The following is an 18,613-nucleotide window of genomic DNA, read 5'->3' as shown; positions in this document are numbered from 1 at the left end:
GCCAGTTCCATTTCGTCAATTCATCCATCCCACTTGGAGATTAGATTCTGATTACGATTGTTGGATCTCGAGCAATACGAGTTCATCTCAAAATACCTAACAACTCACGGTTCAACAAGAGGAGCAGTTTGGCTCTATTCTAATTTCTTTGTTGGCAAGGAATTCAATTCACAGCAGCACCACCGGCCGAAGAAGGCGCCTCGCATCGACAGACTCCCACTATCCATTACGCCGCGCCCCGAACAAGGACAGCCAGCCACACGAAGCAAGGGCGACCGATTCGCCGACTTGACACTTTGCCCTCTTTTTCTCTTAGTCTTGATTGATATAAACACTCATCCTCAATTATCGCCACGATGCCAAACGCCGGGCTCAAGACCATAATAGCGCTATCGTTCGTGCTGGCGGTTGGCTTCCTCCTCGTCATCCTATCATGCGCCCTCTGGAAGGTCTACTACCCGCTGCTCGTCGTCGCCACATATGTCTTGGCGCCCGTTCCCAACTGGATAGCTAGGTCCTGTTCAAATCCGGACGATTTCGTCGAGTCTTCGGGCGGCGCGGCGCTCGACCTGGGGAGGTTCTGCACTGGTTTCTTGGTCGTTATGGGAATTGGTAAGTGATGCAGGGCAGGGAGGCTGAACATACTGTCCCACTCTGGCTTTTTCGGTAAAAGAGACTCTTCATAGTGTTTGCTGACATTCTACGTTGTCCCGTCCGTTACAGCCCTCCCAATCGTGCTGGCCCATGCGCACATGATCAACGCTGGCGCCTTGGTTATGTCTGTGGCCGGAGGCCTTCTAATTTACGGCACCGTCATAAGCTTCGGCATGTTTTTCACCGAGGAGCAAGAATTCTAGAATGCTAGGCCGTGTGTCGATGTTATATATAGTTGAGGGGAACCAAGGATAAGCAGGGCTGGGGTTTGGCGGCGGAACAGTGCTTCTGATGCGCGACACCAGCTCAGCTTGCGAGCCTCGTCGTCGAGATTGGTGATGATGTTAAAACTCGCATAATCTTTTTCTCCTGCAGTTTTGATTATTTGTTGCATTATGCACTTCAGGGACAATACGTCCTTGCCCATCTCCTTTGTAACTTGTATCATGGATGTAAGCAGCGAATCATGGAAGGCTAGTGTGGTACCTCGGCGTTTCAATTATCTTTGATGTTATTTGCTGTTCTATTTCAAAGAACTGGCCGCAATGTTGATGCCTTGTATTCATGGTTGACAGGTCATCATGAAAAGCTCGCAAAGCCTGAAAGGAATGCAAGGGTTGAAGTATAACTCGTGTACTTGATATGGATATAAGAAAACAATTCAAAGTAACAAACGTATATAAATCCCAACGCTGTTTGTTGAATCAACCCTATTGATCCCATAATGCCCAATAGTACGCCTCGTCCGAGTTTAACCTTGTCCTGCCCATGCCCATGCCAGGTACGTTGAATACCACTTACATAACCTCTAATACCAGTTTTTTTTCCTTTTTTTTTTTTTTTTTTTTCTACCAACGAAGAAAATGGAAAGAAAACCCATAGCCTGAGCCACTTAGCCCGCAGCTGAGAATATCCCCATAGGCCCCGCAAGCTTCGTGAACATCTCCTCTGACTCCCCCCTCGGGGTGCTCAAGATTGTCACGGCACCTCCAGCGCCTATTCTCCAGACGTCTTGCCCATCGAGGGCCACGCCATTTGCATCTCGAGCAAACTCATCATCCCATCGGAACATGCTACGGATAGTAACGCTCCAGTCGCCGGACCCAGAGACACACATGTACCCCACCACGCCCGAGTAAAGACTCCGCTCCTTGTGGCCCTCGATCTCCTGCAGAATCTCGCAGCTCCTCTTCTTGGGCGCCCCGGTCATGCTACCTGGCGGGAGACTGGCGGCGAGAATATCGAGACCTGTGTGCTTCTTGCTGCGGCCGACACCCCCCTCGTCCTCGTTGCTCGGCAGCAGACCCTCCACCACGGTAGTCATCTGAAAGACGCTCCGGTACTCCTCAACTCGCATCAGGTCCCTGCAAGAGACGTTGCCGGCGCCACAGACGCCATGAAGGTCGTGGCGAACCAGGTCGACAATCATTAGGTTCTCTGCCTCCTCCTTGGGGACGTGCAGAATCCTCTCTGCCTCGGCGAGCGTGGCGCACGCGCTCGACTTCCTGACCGTGCCTTTCATTGGCCGCATGGAGCAGAGTCCAGCGCCATCGTACTGGAGAAAGCGCTCGGGCGAGCTGCTGACGAGCGTGGCGCCGCCGAGGCGCACGTACGACGCAAACGGCGCCGGCTGTCTGCTCCGCAGTGTCCGGAACAGCTGCCACGCCGACCCGGCCCCGTTCCAGGCTGAGCTCCTGCGTCGACGCTTCGCAGTGCCTACCTCGACCCGCGTACCGATGTTGTTGGCGATGTCGCTCAGGGGCTGCGGGGCATTCTCGGGTGCTGCCGGGAGGCGGATACGGGTTTGGTCCGTGAGGCATAGCTCGTATGACTCGCCCGCGGCGATATACGCCTGGCATGCCTTGACTTTCCGCTCGTAGGCGTCCTCGGCGGGCTTGCTTGCAGAGATCATGTCGAAGAGCCTTGCCGCTGGATCAGACCTCGAGTCTCTCCTGGCTTTTGCCGGTGTGGTCTCGTGCCATTTGCGAGAGCCCTTCAAAATGTCGATTGTTCTGTCAAGCCAGTCCTGTCCCTCTGTGACTGGCGGGTGGAGATGCTGGATGTGAATGGTTCTTTTGGCGTGGTCAACAATCAGTGATTTTGTAACCCAGGCAAAACATACATCTGGCCTGTAGTGGCCCCTGTCCTGGCGGAAGTCGACGTTGATGTCGCTCAGACCCTGCTCGTAGGTGATGTAGCCCATGAAACCACCAAGGAACGGGATTTCCTCAGCAGGTGAGGCCATTGTGCCGGTCGGCTTCCTATCTTCGTGAAACTCGGCTAGGAAAAGCCAGATGTTGGCATAACCCTCCAACGGTATCAATACTTCTTGGGATGGACTGCCTTGTCCGTTTGTGTTCTTCATTTCACGTGGCAACAGGGCCTTGACGTGCGGATCTCCAACGTGATACTCGAGTCTCAGGGTGTTGGGCACATCTAGAGCTACGATGCTATACCGGCCCCTGATATCCGCCGCACCACCAGTCGATGCGTTGGCCGAGTCGAGCACGATCTGCTCCTTGCCAGTCACCTGGCCGAGGCTCTCGACGACATCTGTAATGCTCATATTTGACGGGAGGGCAATGGTGCGCCCTGAATATCGGTAACCGACACCGTAGTCACGCCATGAATCGGTTCCCGACTCTCCTTTGGCTTCACCTTCACGACTTGCCTGTGGAAGCTGCGAAAGCAAACTGGGCCTAGTTGATTGCCCGGCCAGGATAGTGTCTTCATGGTTCAAGTTCCGTTTGTTCTCCTCGTTCCAGCGCAGCGCCTCCTTGAACCAATTAAGCACAACCTGATTACCTTCCTTCTCGGTGCACACCGATTCCGGGTGGTACTGAAGCCCCCAGAATGGCTTGGCGCGGTGCTTGACGGCCATCAGCACTCTCTCGACGCCGCTTTCCTCACCACTGCACTCCCCACCATCCCTGATCTCCTCCACCCACGCCAGAGGCAGAAGATCATCGAATCCCGGAAGCGGCTTCCACTTCTGTACCGCCCATTCCGAGTCGGGGACAGCGTCCTGGCCGAGGTCCCCACAGAGGCTGTGGTACAGCGTCGCGCGGAAATCCGCCACGCCGGAGAAGAGACCCTCACCAGCGTGCTCGATGCGCCTGACCATGCCATGCAAGCCCTTTCGCAGCCTGCGAACCCTGCCGCCGGCAGTGATGACCAAGCTCTGGAATCCCAGACAGATGCCGAGGACTGGGACGATGTCCTGCTCGGCCAGGGTCCAGACGCTGCTCATAAGCCCGACGTCTTGGTGCCGGAGCGGCGAGCCGGGCCCGGGACCGCACACCACGGCATCGTAGTGGGCCAGCTCCCGTCTCAAATCATGCTCAAAGGTTGGGCTGGCGGGGTCCAGGAGCGGGCTGTCGATGGGCAGGACGAAGACGTCGACGTCCAAGAGGGTCGTCAGCAGGGATGTGATGTTGTTGGTAAAAGAGTCGTATGCATCGATAAACAAGATGCGATGCCGAGTTTTGGTGGATTCTGATGTCGTCGACAGGCCGATGCTGCCCATCATGTTATGTGCAGAGGTCTGATCCGAGGTGAGGCAGGCTCAGAACCGCAAGCAGCCGAAAAAAAATATCAAATGCGTGCTAGTTGATCTAGTTCTAGCCTATTGATTTATTTCAATGACCGTGAAGCAGACTGGGTAAAAAGAAATGAAACAAGCTAAATCCAGAAGATATGAAGAAAAAAAATATATATAATATGAAGTAAAAAACCGATGATAAGGCAAGTTGCATCAGTTAGCTAGGTAAGGTATGCTTCGGCCGATTCCGCCACCAGGAAAGCGGGTCCTTGAAAGAGACAAACTCGGAAACGTCGAAATAAAAAATGACTCAACACCAGCTCAAGCAACTTTGTTCAATGTCCAACTATGTGAGCTAAGAATTGAACAGGAATGTGTACTCCGTAACCACGAGTGAGGAGACGGACCGAAAAATAAATTCGGAAAAGTCGGTCAGGTCCAAGTGTAGTCTAGCCAGGCCCTCGGATTCGGTGGGTTTATCCCGGCCCTGAAGCAAAGAATCTTTCGCCTCATGCTGACTTTTTCTTCCTTTGACTTTTAGCTCCAGTCCCTAGCGCGTCAGTTATTCGTAAGGATTCCTCGACTTTACTCTGAGTCGGTTCTTCCCCTTTTGTTTTCTTGCTCGTTTCCAATAGCCAACCCCTGTCAGTAAATGCTGTTATATAAATTATTTCAATATATACCCTAAAATGCAGAGCTATCGTCGCTCGTTTTTCCTTTCATCCGTCTCTATCCAGAGCTGTCACAGTGAAGGGCTTTCGAGTGTGCCAGATCCTCCTCTCTCTGGCCCCCAAAACCGCGTCCATCAGCGTCTGCGTATCTGATCTTGGTCTGCCGCCTTCATCGCTGCCCTTGGCCGTCGCTCCCTCGTCCCGCCAGAGTTGCGTCTCCTCCACCGATGCCGTGACCTCAAACTGACCTCTGCAGAGCGCGGCCACGGTCATGACGACGTTCGTCTCCCCGTGCGCCTCTAATAGCGGCAGCGACTTCTGCAGTGTCCCGATCCAACCAAACTTTCTCGTGTAGTCCAGCGCCACGTTGAGCGGTCGGTGGCAGAGGGCCGGCATGAGCCGCAGCGTCGGGTAAATGGGCTTCGCGGACCGGTTGATGATGTGCACGTTGAGGCGCGAGAATTCGTCAACATACAAGACGTTCTTGCTCTCATCGTCGCCGGGATTTTGCGACGCAACTGAGATGTCAATGTCAACGTCCTCAATCTTGACCGCGTCGATCATACGCGGGCTCAGCCGTATGCTGCGCAATTCGATGGCGCCGTGCCTATTGGTACCAGAAGTCGCCCGCCATGACCCCTTGATCCGGTTGAGCAACTCCTCTCTGTACCAGAACGCCTCTCGGTTGGCTCTTTCCGTTTCTGGTGATATTGTCGTGCTTACAACAAATTGACGCTGCCGTGCTGGGTTCAAGGTTGGGACTGCTGCATGTGGATCTTCCAAGTAAACCCGCTTGAGTAATACCATGACCCGCGACGTGTACCCTGGCAATATCGTCTCTTCTATTAGAGCGCCGTCCTCAGTGCTCAGCTCGACTTGCATGTAGCTGGGCCATGCATTTCTCAGATCAAGTAATAGCAGGCAATAATCGTCTGACGAGACTTTCTCTTGAATTTCCTTTAGGGAACTGGCACCATCTCCACGGCGGAAGGCCGTCTCAAGCAGTGGCCGAGGGATACCTTCGTGAAGAGGCAGTACGTCAACCCTCGTCAACTCGACACTCGCGTTGACCGTAATGGTAAGCTGCAAGGCCACCTGGCGCGTGTGAAACTTGGCAGGTACATCCTCCGGTGGTACACCAAGGTGCGCATAATCCACTTGTATAATACCGCCGGTAAGCCCCGGTTTGCCCAGGATCTGGAAATCAAACGTCGCCTCTTCTCCGGGACCAATATACCTCTTGTGGTCCGCTCTGGGCTTGAGACGCAAAGCTTGCTTTCGCGCCAATATCAGCTCGTACTCGTATAGCTCCTGAGGGGTGGCATTCCTCTTGCTTAATGCAGCTTGCAAAGGCTCCTGCGTCGAATCCTGGAACGAAAACAACAAAAAGTCCGCCGCGGTTGTCTTGGACAGGTTCTGCAGTGTGACTGAGAATACTTGACTTTCACCCTCTAGGATCATAACCGAAGACTGGGCCAACGAAGTCGACTTGACAACCACAACTGGCTGCTCATCTATGACGTTGAGCGAGATGTGGTCAGTCTTGGGGGCTTGGGATGCCGGCTCCAAAACATGCTGTTCCAAAGCTGCCAGCCCAATAGCTTTGACTTTTGGTTGGTCTTCTGGGGACCAAGGGCTCGGGAATATAGGAAACCTCCTCTCTCGGCAACCCCTGACTTTGATGATGGCGCCGGTAATCTTTAGAGACCCCGCAGCCTTCGGTATGCCGACTAGACGAAGTATCTGCGTGCGATATGGGCCAATGAGGGCGCTGTCGACAGAGGATTCAAACTCGACCCCTTCCGTGTCTAACCGCACGCTTTCAATTTCAACCTCGATTTCATACGGATTTTGTAAAGTCAATTTGAAAGTCGCGGGCTCGAACGCAACCAGGGTACTTTCTACTGCTGCCTTGTCGGGCGGCTTCAGGAACGGGTTGTGAATTAGAGGATCAACGTCCTGGGATTCGCGCGCCGTCGATGCACCTGCAAGCTCACTCTTTTTATGCTCAATCGTTGCCCGCGTCCGGGGCAGAGGCTCGAGCTTGACACCCCTAAGGAAGAATTCGTCCCAAAAATCGGCCAGCATTTCACCCATGCCAAGACGCTGGGAGAGGCTAGATGTTTTCAGTATGTTGGTTATGAGGCGCACCTGTTCATCCCTAGATATTATGGGCGCGGCATCCTCACGCCGCGGCCCAGGTGCAAGACCGCTGCCTGCAGTCCGCAGCAGATCACTCGAATACTTCAGCACCCCGTTAAAGTCTGGCAGTGCCTCAGAGAAGTTTATGCAGGCTCTGAGGATATTGAGCTTGAGCGCAGGTATACCAAAGAATCTTGCCGCTGCCTGTTTTTGTATCCTAACGACTGCGCCGTCGTCAGTATGAGCAGTTTCCATATCTTTGGTTGGTGATACGAGTGTATCCATTTCGAATGAGACCACGCCATATGTTCTGAGCAAGAGACCTAGAAAAACGTCGATCGATTCTTCAATGTCGCCCTCTCCAAGGTCCAGGGCTGCAGCTCCTGTCGTGTGGCCGCTGACGCCATTCAATGCAGCGAGCCCTGCAGCAGGGTGAATGCCGACCTCAGCCGCACCACGCGTCCTAGCTTCAACGAGGCCCCCTATCAATACTGAGACAAGCTCCCGGATGACCATGGCCTTTTTCCTCTGATAGCCTAGCATGCCAAGGACAGATGCGATGCCTGATAAAATCGCGATTCGATCGACCGCGCTCAGCATCTCGGTTGATGAGTTTGGGAATGCCTTGAACATCATGTTGACGATGAGTGTACGGGACGGAGTCACGGTCAGCCGAGGTGATGAGCTCAAGACTTTGGTCGGCGCCCGCCCCAGAACCAAGAGCCCAAGTGTGTCGGCTTCGAGACAGCCATCAGTCAGGTGAAGCCCAGTCAAGGTCCTGGAGCATCTGATGATAGCCTCGGCCATTGGCAAGGGGGGTAGATGCTCAGCTGATATCCTTGAATATAGAGCAATTATGCGGTCTAGCAGGTCAGGCAGGATGACCTGCAAGTTTCTAAACCACCGCGGCTGGGTTGGACTTGCGTTCTTCTCATCTGCGGCCATGGCCGCTGCTGCGCTGGCAGAAGTCTTTTCCGAGGTCGGCGCCAATAGCACCGAGGGCACCTGAAACTCAACACCAGCCCAGCCCAGTAGCAGTAAGCATATCACGATCAGCTCCAGAGCCTTGCCGTGCCAAACGTGATCGTTAATCGACCTGGCCACGGTAGCGCCCTCGGTGAGGTGGTTCAGAGCATCTGGCCATCGCCCCGCCTGCAGGTATAACGACCCCAGGATGATGGTCACCCTGCCTTTGCCTTTGCTTCTCCACCTCTCGTTGAGCCCGCCGGACCCAAACCCTTGCACTGATATCCTGTCCTGACTGACTGTCCTAAAGTTCTCATTGGTACCAGGCCGTACTGCATTGGGTTGCTCCGGCGTCGGAGGGCCCGAGCTAAACTCTGATGAGCCATCGTCCAGATTCGGCGTATTTGAGAGCCCGCTCTTTACCGGCGTAGATGGCCTGATCGGCGTCGAACCGGCGGATCCAAAGCCTGAACCTTTTGGTAGCACAGGCATAGACATGCGGTTGTTTGCGGCAGCTGAGCTCGAACGTCCACCGTTGGTCCCCCCAGGCAACGAGAACTGCGAGTTCCGTCTGGCGTGCATAGGGTCCTGGCCATTCGGCTGTCCTGTGGGTATCTGGCCTGGGGAATCAACATAAGAGAGTGCCTCGAATTGCTTTGCCATTGAGGTCATCTCGGCCAGGAGCTGTGACGCTATGTCACACATGACCGTCCTCATGGTTGTTCTCTTGCAGTCCTGGGGTGGCGGTATGGTCGTGATGTCTTCTGGGATCGGAACGTGTTCGTCGGGATTCTCCACGTAGTCAAAAAGCAACAGCCTGTGCACGAGTACCTTTGGGAACTGGTCGCGTAGGTCCTCCAGGTCCTGGTACAAGCCCCTAATGTTTCTTTCAGTGGTGGTCCGACCCCCTCCTGACTGCCTCTTGCTGAGGGCATGGCGGTCGATCTCGGAAGCGTCAGCAACAGCAATGACGACAAAGGGCTCGCGGTAGAGGTCGAAAGGCGTGAGGGTCAAGTAGGAGGGGTGCGGGTAGTGGGTCGTGAGCTCGTAGAACATGGCACCGTCGGGGAACGCCAGGGGCGAGAACATGTCTATACAGATGAAGCAACGGTCAGCACTACAGTTCGGTCCAGTAGGACAGACACTCAAAGACTTGACGCACTCCTGTTCGGCCGGCCATCTGGGCTGATGTCGCGCAGCTGAACCACCTGTTCGGCGGCCAGCCTATCCAGAAAGGAGGCGAAGCGCTGGCGTCTGATTTGGCCGACGGGGAGGACCAGGGCCTTTACCCTCGCCGGAGCGATGGGTAACAGAGGATCCGCGCTCATCCTCGGGGAGCTGTCATTCCTTCTTTGTCTCTAATGAGCGCGGTCGACTTTTATAGGCAGGTACGTAGCGGGCCGTCGCATCATATGTCTGCAGCTCAAGACACGCAAAGCTACCAGATAAGCTTCGGGGCCCGTCTTTAGTCGTGTCCTCGGCGGTGTACTTGTCCTGGAACTTGGAGCTACAGTAAGCTTGACAATCACCGATGCGACAGCGAGGTGCTTGTCAGCATGGGCACACAATTGACTGCGAGTTTAAAAGAATAACTGCGCGATCAGCTAAAAAGACCTTGTTGGTCTCTAGGATCAAATTGCCGAGACAGACAAACGCCTGGAAGATATGAATTGCGTGCATGCGACTAGTTCCGCGACGATGGGCATGTCAGTACTGTGTGAAGTACACAGTAGCACTAACATCTACTCGGGCGCCCCTCCCCACATCATCACCGTTTCTAACCTACCCTGCATTGAAACCCGGTACAAAACCCGGGCCCCTCCACAACATTTCTTTATTGATGTCTCCCCAGATTATATTCTTACATTTACACACATTCACTAATTGATGCAGGCTCTTGACCGTGTTTAATTGAAATTTCAAGTTGACTATGGCCACTATCAACACTTCCTTCAGGTATGAACAGTGACTAATGAATGACGGGAATCGAACTCGAAACCTTTATACATAAACGAGCGACCGATACTGGGATAGGTACCATATCCAGCTGATCCCCCATGCTTCACCCAACTCTGCTCTCATGCAGTATTGGCTACTCAAGTACCTAGGCAAGGTACCTAGGTATGAACACCATTACCTACAAACACTGCGAGTACCATTCGTTGGATACCTTGCATGATCCAGACGAACAGCACTTGGGGCCGTTGAAGCCAGAGCTGCAAACGGAAAAAGAGATGTCAGTAAATCGATGCCACTCCTTTATTTGGCTTGGGGAGAAAACAACGCCCACTCACCCTCCACATTGCTCGTACAGGGCGGCGCAGCCTCCGCTAGGAGGAGCAGGAGTAGAGCCGCCGCCGCCGCCGCCAGACCAGACAGCAGGGCCGGGCATGGGGAAAGACCTGTAACCGTTGTAGACCGAGTAGTTCTCGAAAGCCGGGTGGTTCCTGGAGTAGCCGCCGGGGAACTTGATAGTCGGGCCTGGCCTGCCGCTGCCGCCGTTGACGACCTTGATCTGCGCACACGACACGTAAAACTCGGGCTGGTTTACGTGGCTGCGGTGAACACCTATGTGGTACCAAAGAACAGCTGTTAGTAACCACTCGCACATACCCATAACTGTCTTCTTCAAGCCCTCATTCAAGAAAGGCCGGCTCCAAACTCACCGATGTGCTCAACTCGGAGGAGGTACTCCCCATTGGGCGTGTCCTTGGGGATGTTGAACTCCATCGTGGGCTTCTCGTACGTGCACCAGGCATCACGGCTGAAGTCGGCGCCTTGACGGCAAACGCCAGTCTCGTAGATCTTGAACCAGTCGCCATCGCCACGGTAGGTCGAGGCGGTGCCGGGCGCACGAGACATGTAGGCCAGACCGGGTCCTGGGTGGAACATGGTGCCACCGGCGGCAAGCCTGAAGCCGACGCGAGTACCGGCGGCGACCTCAGCCGTCTGGGTGCGGCCGGCGCTGTTGAACGCGCCCTGGTTGCAGCGCATGTCATCCATGTCGGGCGTCGAGTTGTCCCGAGTGTCGATCCATTTGATCGGGTTGTAGAGCGTGGGACGACTGGATTGCCGAACGTACTGGTAAGCGCTGGTCTCGCGGCCGTTGATGATGAGCTTGTCAAACCAGTAGTGTGCGTTGGCCCCTGACGCCAGAATGGCGACAGCCACAGTAGCGAACCCGAGCTTCATGGTGAGGGTTAGTTGAGTGAGTTGGCAAGGTCAGAGACTTGGGTTAGCGAGCTAGTGACTGAGGAAACACCAGAGATATGGTCGAAGCTTTGATGGCGGAAACATATCTTTGTATAGTCCGATTTTGATGCTTGGATACATTGTCCGTTTCTCTCCATCTTTGTGTTGAAGTGTTCAATTCCTTGGGCCAATGTCTACCGCTGTTTTCCATCATGATCTTTCCGGTCCGCCTGGCCGCTCTGACGATTTGCCTTCCCGAGAAAGTCGGTATCACTACGGCATGTCCAAGACTGCCAAGTATGTTGGCGGTGGCTCACTGGCGTCTGTAAATTAACTTACTGTTCCTTGGACTGGATCATATTGATGTATTTGGAAGGCAACGGATCTTAGTGTCTTTGCGGCCCATATCAGATTGGAGAGAAGACACCTCGGCGTTGGTCTGGGCAATTTTGGATGCAACCATGGCCACATTGATCTGGGTTTCCATCTTGGCCATGTGGCGATGATCACATTGGAAGCCGATAGTTATGTTCCAGAATGCCACCCAAATCATGGAGACGAAAGCAGTGCAAACTTCGAACCTGCGCCTGATCCCCAAGAACTAGTACAAACGCCTATATATCATTTGATGAAATCGCTATGAGGCACTGCTATCTAAATATAAGGGTGTGGCCTAATATCAGTCTATAAGCATTATACCGGATTAGCACTACCAGACGGCGCCGACAGTCAAGTGTGGGTATGTAGATAGTATTGGCGAAGTCATCTACGGTTCTTGACAACCCGGCCCTTTTTCTGACAGCCCGGCTCTTGCCTGCCAGCCAGTCGCGAATCTGGGTTTTTGACTGGCCGAATGCACGATTTAGTTGCCAAATGGAGCCCAAGGAGGCAGATCCCCGATGAACAAAATATTTCTCCGTTGAGCTTACCCCGGATTGTAGACTGCCAAGTCCTGCACCCTACCCCGTCTCCTGTGATGGATGCATCAAATCCAAGGATCATATAAATAGACTTTCAACGATGAACAAGGCAGCAATCGGTCCTACTGAAGTCTGCTTTTGGATATTTAACTACGCATGGCGAGATCTGATTCCTAGAATGGCTAAATATTATTAGAGTGTTGCAACCTAAGATCAACCTAGATTTTCACAGAAGGGGAATCGGCTATCATCCCGTCTCAGCCGCTTGATTCTGGGGCTTGATCCTTGTCTGACGCCTCGTTTTTCGGGTCACTCTCGACTATGTCGACCGACAGGCTGGCTTCGACAAAGTCCTCCAACTCCTCGGTCACCGTCCGTAGCTTCTCCTTGACCGCGGTAGCGCCCTCGAAGCCAACAATGTGGCGGGCGGGTGGATTTTCATGGCCGCCAATAGCTGTCAGGGCGTGTACAGTCTCCGTTACAAGCTTCTCCACCACCTGGGGAGGCAGCTTCGGGTACCGGGAGACCACCCCCGTGTGCGAGGGCTCAATGGCAGTTTCGGGGTTGGTATTCACCACGTTGATAAGCATGTCTCGTATAGATGGCGCCGGATTGGCATCGTTATCGTAGTATGAGAGCTGAGGTGTAAAGGTGACTCGGTTTGTGAGGGATTGTATCTCCATATTAGGCTGCACAATGGTCACTTTGACGTTGAACGGTGCAATCTCATAAGCCAGCGAATCACAGAAGCCCTCAAGGGCCCAGGTTGAAGCTGTGTAAATGGGCATGCCCGGGGTGCCTATGTGCCCGCCGATGGTGGTAAGGATCATGATGTGGCCGGTGCGTTGTGCCCGGAGGTGCGGGAGTGTTGCCTTGATGAAATTAACCTGTGAGAAGAAGATGGTCTCGAACTGGTCCCTCACTAGGTTCTGAGTGATTGCAGAAACGGACTGTTCTTCCACAGTGCCGACGACAGCTGCATCATGGTTGGCGGAAGGGTCAAAGTGCCGATTGTCAGCATGGCCACTGCATATCTTGGTATTTCATTCGGATGCAGCTACGCCGTTGCTAGCTAGCCCTGGTCGCGGTGATGGCGAAGAGAAAAAGAGAGGTTACAAACCTTGGAACTTGCAGCAAAGCAAGATGTCTATACGGCCAAATGCCTGGATGGCTTCGGCGACGGCAGCGCCGCATGGACCCATGGCACGGCCATCGCAGCGTATGCCTCGGATCCGGTCCTTCCAGCCCTCACGGTCCTTGCGATTGCTCTTGCACTCGCTAATGAGATCACGAAACTCGGCACTCCGAGCCTCGTCCTCTATCTCCTGGGGTGGCAGACACGCCACCACATAGTCTCCATGGGCCAGCAGAAGGCGAATAAGACGTATGGCCAATGGGGATAACGACTCGGTGATCAACCACGTCCTGGGCGAGTTGTGTGTAGCTGTTTGGTGGATTTCAAGTCCATTCGTTAGCCCGCGACTTTATTTCTCAAAGCCATGGGACCAATAGCCAAGCCCGAAGAGGGTGCCTACGAAATGAAGCTGCTGGTGGTGCATGAGATTGTCTGGTCGCTCCAGTTTCTGAATTCTTTCGCTCCGCCATGTTTCGGCAGAAATAATAATGTGGGCGAGTTCGACTCGATTTTGTCGAGGCAAGGACGAACAAGCTACAAAATAAGGAGAGGAAAATATAGAAAAAGGGAAAAAATTCCCAGAGCCGTCGCGCTGCCGTTCCCGACTACCAATACCCGAATGTCGATGATCAGACCCAGCATATGAATCGGGTTCGGTCTGTAACATGTCCAAGCTGCAACGTTGTCTGTACGCGGCAGAGATTCAATGGATGTTTCCGGGTGTGAAAGGATGCTTTCATCTTTACTCTTCCCCCTACATTCCCGGATTTGTGCTCGAGATATATAACAGCCGAGAACCACACTGGGGGGGGGGGGGGGTTTGTTGTCGCAATGGCTTGATTACCCAAGATCGTTGTCAGCCGGGAATCAAATGAATGGGTTAAATCAACTGCCGAAAATTGTTTTTGTACCCAAGGTACGGGCCGCAGTCGGCAGCCATAAACTAACAGATCTCCATCTCCTTTTTATTCTGCAATTGATTGAATTACTTCCCAGAGGCAAACTTCGACTCTGACCCAGAACGACGCCTTAACTCATTCATTGCACTCTTGTTACTATGCACGAAACTGCGAACGGCCAAGTGAAAAAGAGACATTGCAAAGCCAAGGTGCTTACAGTTGTCGGTATGCATTTATAGGCACAGCACAGACGAGCCAACCAAACAAGGCTTGACTCGACCAAGACACAACAACCCCGCAAATTATCATGGGGGATATCAACCTACACGGACAGCGTACGTGGTATTACGGAGTGACACCAGTGTAGGTAGGTAGGTAGACATACTGGCGTTTGAATCAGCTAAAGCAGGTAGCATAAAATCAACAGTTTCTCCGATGCATATAATTGTGTCACTTAATTCATGCACAAACATCCGTACTGTAGGATACTCCAAAAGTTGCGTATTGCGTTAGGTGCAGACCCCACCCACCGCCCCAACTAGCAATAAGCTAGCGCACAAAATTACCCGTCCCGCATTCAACCTCCAGTGGAACCCCCATGCCCAGCAAAAAGAGCTTCCAGCTGTGGTAAACGATATTTTAATTCTGTCAAATCAGTGAGTCACGTCATCGTAGAACTGCTGATCCGACACCGGCCCAACCTTTGTACAAGCGCGGGATGATTCCATTGACTTTCTGCTTGCTCGCTTGGTCTAGTACTGTATGCAAGTGTGTTATTTAGCATTGGCTGGAGTAGGTATTGAATGCATAAACTATCTTGACTTGCTTGGGTAGAAGGCAAAACTTGAATTTGCCTCTCGAACACGATTTATAACAGGTGTACCCCTCTTGCTATATTGGCTCTGAAGCTGCTGCCATTCTCTTTGTTACAGCTTGCTTGCCTGCCCCTCATACCCTACCACTGCCTGCAAAACAAAAAAGACCCAAAAGCCTATGTGGAGCTCTGTCTTTTTTTTTCTTAAAAGAACATCGTGTTTGTACTTGCAGGTGGCTCCAAGACCTTTGAACCAGACCTCCGGATCGGCAGGCATTATTTATTGTATGACTCCGTGGATGACTCCGATCCACATTGTCACTATTTGAAGACTCGAAAACGTAGCTCGAGCTAAACGTCGTACAGCCCAGGTGGTTTTACGATTGACCAAGCTTCCGGTCACAATTACAACTTGAGGGCTACAGAAAAAAAAATGCCCACCAGAGCAGACATCACATACTTTGGCGCCGGCCCGGCCGCGCTACCCACTGATGTTCTCGAGAAGGCCGCCCAGGCCCTGCTCGATTACAACGGCACGGGGCTTGGCATCGCTGAGCACAGCCACCGCTCCGAGCACGCGACGACCATCATCAACGAGGCCAAGGCGGATCTGCTCGCCTACCTCGACGTGCCCGAGGCTGCCGACTACGACGTGCTGTTCATGCAGGGCGGCGGCAGTGGCGAGTTCGCCGCCACCGTCTACAACCTCGTCGGCGCCTGGGTCGCGCGGCAAGTCAAGGCCGCGGGGCTCGAGGGCGAAAAGGACGACGCCAAGGTCGCCGAGGCCCTGAGGCCGAAGCTTCAGTACCTCAAGCTCGACTACATTGTCACGGGCGGCTGGTCGCTCAAGGCGTACCAGGAGGCCCAGAGGCTCGTGGGTCCCGAGCACGTCAACCTCGTCGCGGATTCGCGTCCCGCCAACGGGGGCAAGTTCGGCACTATCCCGCCAGAGTCGGAATGGAAGTTGTCCAAGGACGCTGCCATGGTTTACTACTGCGACAATGAGACCGTCGATGGTGTCGAGTTCCCCAAATTCCCGGACATTCTCGCAACTTCAGGTGGAGAAGGCCCCCTGGTCGTGGCAGACATGTCCAGCAACATCCTGTCCAGGCGCATTCCAGTCAAGAACTATGGGGTGCTCTTCTTTGGCGCACAGAAAAACTTGGGTTCGACTGGTGTTACTGTCGCGGTCGTGAAGAAGAGCCTGCTGCCTCCCACGACACCACAACCATCAGCCACACTATTGAGGAAGCTCGGCCTGCCCGTTGGCCCTATTATACTCTCCTACGAGACCATTGCAAAGAACAACAGTCTATACAACACCCTGAGCATATTTGAGTGCGTATCGCGTATTACCTAGTCAATAAGTCATCGTGTGTAGTACTAACCGTCCTTTTTAGCGTTTACATCGCGGGCCTGGTTCTCAAGAAGCTGCTCGCGACCTACCCCGCTGACAAGGTCGACGGCCAGCAAGCCGTCGCGGACAAGAAGGCCAAGCTCATCTACGCTGCGCTGGACGCACACCCAGAGGTCTTCCGTGTAGTCCCGGCCAAGAGTGCCCGCTCAAGGATGAACATCTGTTTCCGTGTAACCAAGGGAGGCGAGGCCAACACAGATGCGGCCGAGAAGGAATTCTTGAAACAAGCGACCGCATTGAACTTGACTGGACTCAAGGGCCACCGTAGCGTAGGGGGCATCCGCGCCAGCAACTACAACTCTATCCCATTGGAGGGCGCTGAGAAGCTGGCCAGGTTCATCGAAGATTTTGCCAAGGCCTAAAATAGTGTGAAATAAAAATGAGGAATGACACATGAAAAGAAACAAGTCTCAGCACGTATATGATATGGTTTTCATCATATCATATCAAGTAAACGATGAAGCAGTTAATCACAGCAGCGCCTCGCAAACATGGCACAGCCCTCTCCCGTCCGAGGGCTTATTCGTAGAAATTTTCGTCATGATCCCGACTTTATGACACTAAATAGTCACAAAAACTCAGGCACTATAACTCGACACGTAGTACTATAAGGCGTTTTAGTAACAGTCACCGCCAAGGCAAGATCAAAAAGAATAGCCACAGAAGGCAGAAAGGTTGAACATACCGTAAGAACGGAATCGTCTGCACCCGAGTCGTCATATTGTGGGACGTAAACGTAAAGGATAAGGGCATGATCATCAGCAAAGCACGCAATGACACGACCGTCAAGGCGCCCGACGCTGAGGACTTTGCTCAAATCTTTGCCGTCAACCCGGACACTGGCCCACTTGTTTGGACCAGCCTCCTTAAAGCGCGTACTCGGGTGGTCCTCGATGGGGACTGATAGCTGAGCCGGGTCGAGCTCTGGGTTTTCAAGGCCACTCCAGACAGACTCGACGTCGAGAGAATCAGTGGCGATGCGCAGGCGCAGAGACCCGTGCATGTTTGCGCTCAACTCCAGCTTGGGGCCGTTGATCGACGACGCCGTGGCCGTGGAGCCGATGTTGGACCCTCCCATGGCCCCGGATGTCGCATGCAGCCCACCTCCGGTACCACCGCTCGAAGCCGTCATTGCCAGCTTGGTGAAGCGGTCGCTGATGGCTTTGAGCTGCATCAGAGGCGGCAGCTGGATGTGGACGTCGGGCTCGCGCACCTTGGGCTGCATGATCGTTTCGACCGTGTCTGGGTGTAACACGCGCACGGGTATGTCCTGGGTGATGACCTTTTCGCGCTCTCGCTTCATGGTGAGTTCAAGGGATTCTTGCATGAAGGAGGCGTCGTCGGCAAACGGGTCATCGAATCCGCCTCCGGCCCTGGACCTCCCATATCCTCCAAAGCCGCCGCTAGCACCTCCCTGGTTTGGTGGATTCGTGGTCGTCCGGATGGTCATTGACAGGAGCGGAATTCCGTTTTTCTTGGTGAGGCGCAAATCGGCATCTGTGCTATTTATGGCGGACTTGAGTGCGCGCTGCAATGGACCAAGGGGCAGCTCGAGATTGATGGTGTTGTTCGCCTCGGCTGACTGGATGTGGTAGTTCTCGAAGATGAGATCCATCGACAGTGTGCTAAACTGTGTCAGCCTTGAAAGCTGAAGCCGAAGGTACGGCATGGTATCAAAATGCCACCAACTTACGCCCATACTTGCGACCCTTGGGCCGGAATCACAGTGAAGCGCGCCGTATCATCGTCAAGCCTCACCCAAGCAATTTTTTCCAAGGAGCTGAGCGCAGCAGTCAACTCTGGCAAATAAAAAAGGGTCAGCCAAACAGGGAGAATATGCATCGTCACAGGTGAGCTGTCATGTAGCGTACTGGAAAATGTGCGTATATTCTTCAGCTCAGTCTTGAACCGCATCTTGCGAGCGGCACAGAGCCTGGCGTCAACAGGCTTGGGTTTTCTATCATGGAAGGCCCTGGCGTGGTGAGAGAAAATATGTCACCATGCAGCGGGATATGTAGGTAGCGTTCAAACGCGAGTTGGTTCCATTTCAGCAAACAAATTTGACGCGTCGTTGCTAAAGATTTGGGGATGATCCAATTGCGGGGTAGCAATCGACGATCTCCCGCGGCTCGAGCGCTGTAATCCCTGCTGAGGTGCGGCTCGACCCCGCTACAGCCTTCCCTCCACTGCTGCCATGCAGAGTTAAGAGACCCCTGCATACCTACCTAGGTAGGTAACATACCTTACCTGAAGTACTTCGTA

The 18,613-nt window shown here is 53.5% G+C and overlaps 7 protein-coding genes across 7 annotated transcripts; 2 read left to right on the top strand and 5 right to left on the bottom strand.

Moving 5' to 3' along the window:
- Positions 1-2: 2 nt before the first annotated feature.
- On the top strand, positions 3-1,332 carry MGG_04054 (vacuolar protein sorting 55 superfamily protein). The gene is made up of 2 exons (XM_003719737.1): positions 3-612; positions 724-1,332. The coding sequence occupies exons 1-2, from the start codon at positions 357-359 to the stop codon at positions 855-857; spliced, it is 390 nt and encodes a 129-aa protein (XP_003719785.1). The 5' UTR covers positions 3-356; the 3' UTR covers positions 858-1,332.
- Positions 1,113-4,851, bottom strand: MGG_17699 (aminodeoxychorismate synthase). The gene has a single exon (XM_003719736.1). It carries the CDS (start codon positions 4,181-4,183, stop codon positions 1,547-1,549), a length of 2,637 nt encoding a protein of 878 aa, XP_003719784.1. The 5' UTR covers positions 4,184-4,851; the 3' UTR covers positions 1,113-1,546.
- On the bottom strand, positions 4,800-9,659 carry MGG_17698 (uncharacterized protein). The gene is made up of 2 exons (XM_003719735.1): positions 9,137-9,659; positions 4,800-9,065 (listed from the first exon to the last, which is right to left on the bottom strand). Exons 1-2 carry the CDS (start codon positions 9,300-9,302, stop codon positions 4,915-4,917), a joined length of 4,317 nt encoding a protein of 1,438 aa, XP_003719783.1. The 5' UTR covers positions 9,303-9,659; the 3' UTR covers positions 4,800-4,914.
- Positions 9,660-9,926: 267 nt separating this feature from the next.
- MGG_04057 (uncharacterized protein) lies at positions 9,927-11,166 on the bottom strand (the record flags this gene model as incomplete). Its single annotated transcript, XM_003719734.1, has 4 exons — positions 9,927-9,999; positions 10,116-10,190; positions 10,269-10,542; positions 10,641-11,166. 4 exons carry the CDS (start codon positions 11,164-11,166, stop codon positions 9,927-9,929), a joined length of 948 nt encoding a protein of 315 aa, XP_003719782.1.
- Positions 11,167-12,207: 1,041 nt separating this feature from the next.
- MGG_04058 (uncharacterized protein) lies at positions 12,208-14,019 on the bottom strand. The gene is made up of 3 exons (XM_003719733.1): positions 13,622-14,019; positions 13,207-13,530; positions 12,208-13,062 (listed from the first exon to the last, which is right to left on the bottom strand). Exons 1-3 carry the CDS (start codon positions 13,689-13,691, stop codon positions 12,344-12,346), a joined length of 1,113 nt encoding a protein of 370 aa, XP_003719781.1. The 5' UTR covers positions 13,692-14,019; the 3' UTR covers positions 12,208-12,343.
- An 873-nt stretch (positions 14,020-14,892) lies between these two features.
- MGG_04059 (phosphoserine aminotransferase) lies at positions 14,893-16,963 on the top strand. The gene is made up of 2 exons (XM_003719732.1): positions 14,893-16,272; positions 16,335-16,963. Exons 1-2 carry the CDS (start codon positions 15,368-15,370, stop codon positions 16,711-16,713), a joined length of 1,284 nt encoding a protein of 427 aa, XP_003719780.1. The 5' UTR covers positions 14,893-15,367; the 3' UTR covers positions 16,714-16,963.
- On the bottom strand, positions 16,273-18,539 carry MGG_12138 (checkpoint protein hus1). The gene is made up of 4 exons (XM_003719731.1): positions 18,223-18,539; positions 18,045-18,150; positions 17,037-17,976; positions 16,273-16,956 (listed from the first exon to the last, which is right to left on the bottom strand). Exons 1-4 carry the CDS (start codon positions 18,263-18,265, stop codon positions 16,930-16,932), a joined length of 1,116 nt encoding a protein of 371 aa, XP_003719779.1. The 5' UTR covers positions 18,266-18,539; the 3' UTR covers positions 16,273-16,929.
- Positions 18,540-18,613: the final 74 nt, after the last annotated feature.

The sequence above is a fragment of the Pyricularia oryzae genome, chromosome 6, assembly GCF_000002495.2.
Source record: "Pyricularia oryzae 70-15 chromosome 6, whole genome shotgun sequence".
Classification (NCBI taxonomy): Eukaryota; Fungi; Ascomycota; class Sordariomycetes; order Magnaporthales; family Pyriculariaceae; genus Pyricularia; species Pyricularia oryzae.
The sequence above is the reverse complement of the archived record's forward strand: the minus strand, read 5'-3'. Positions and strand labels throughout refer to the sequence as shown.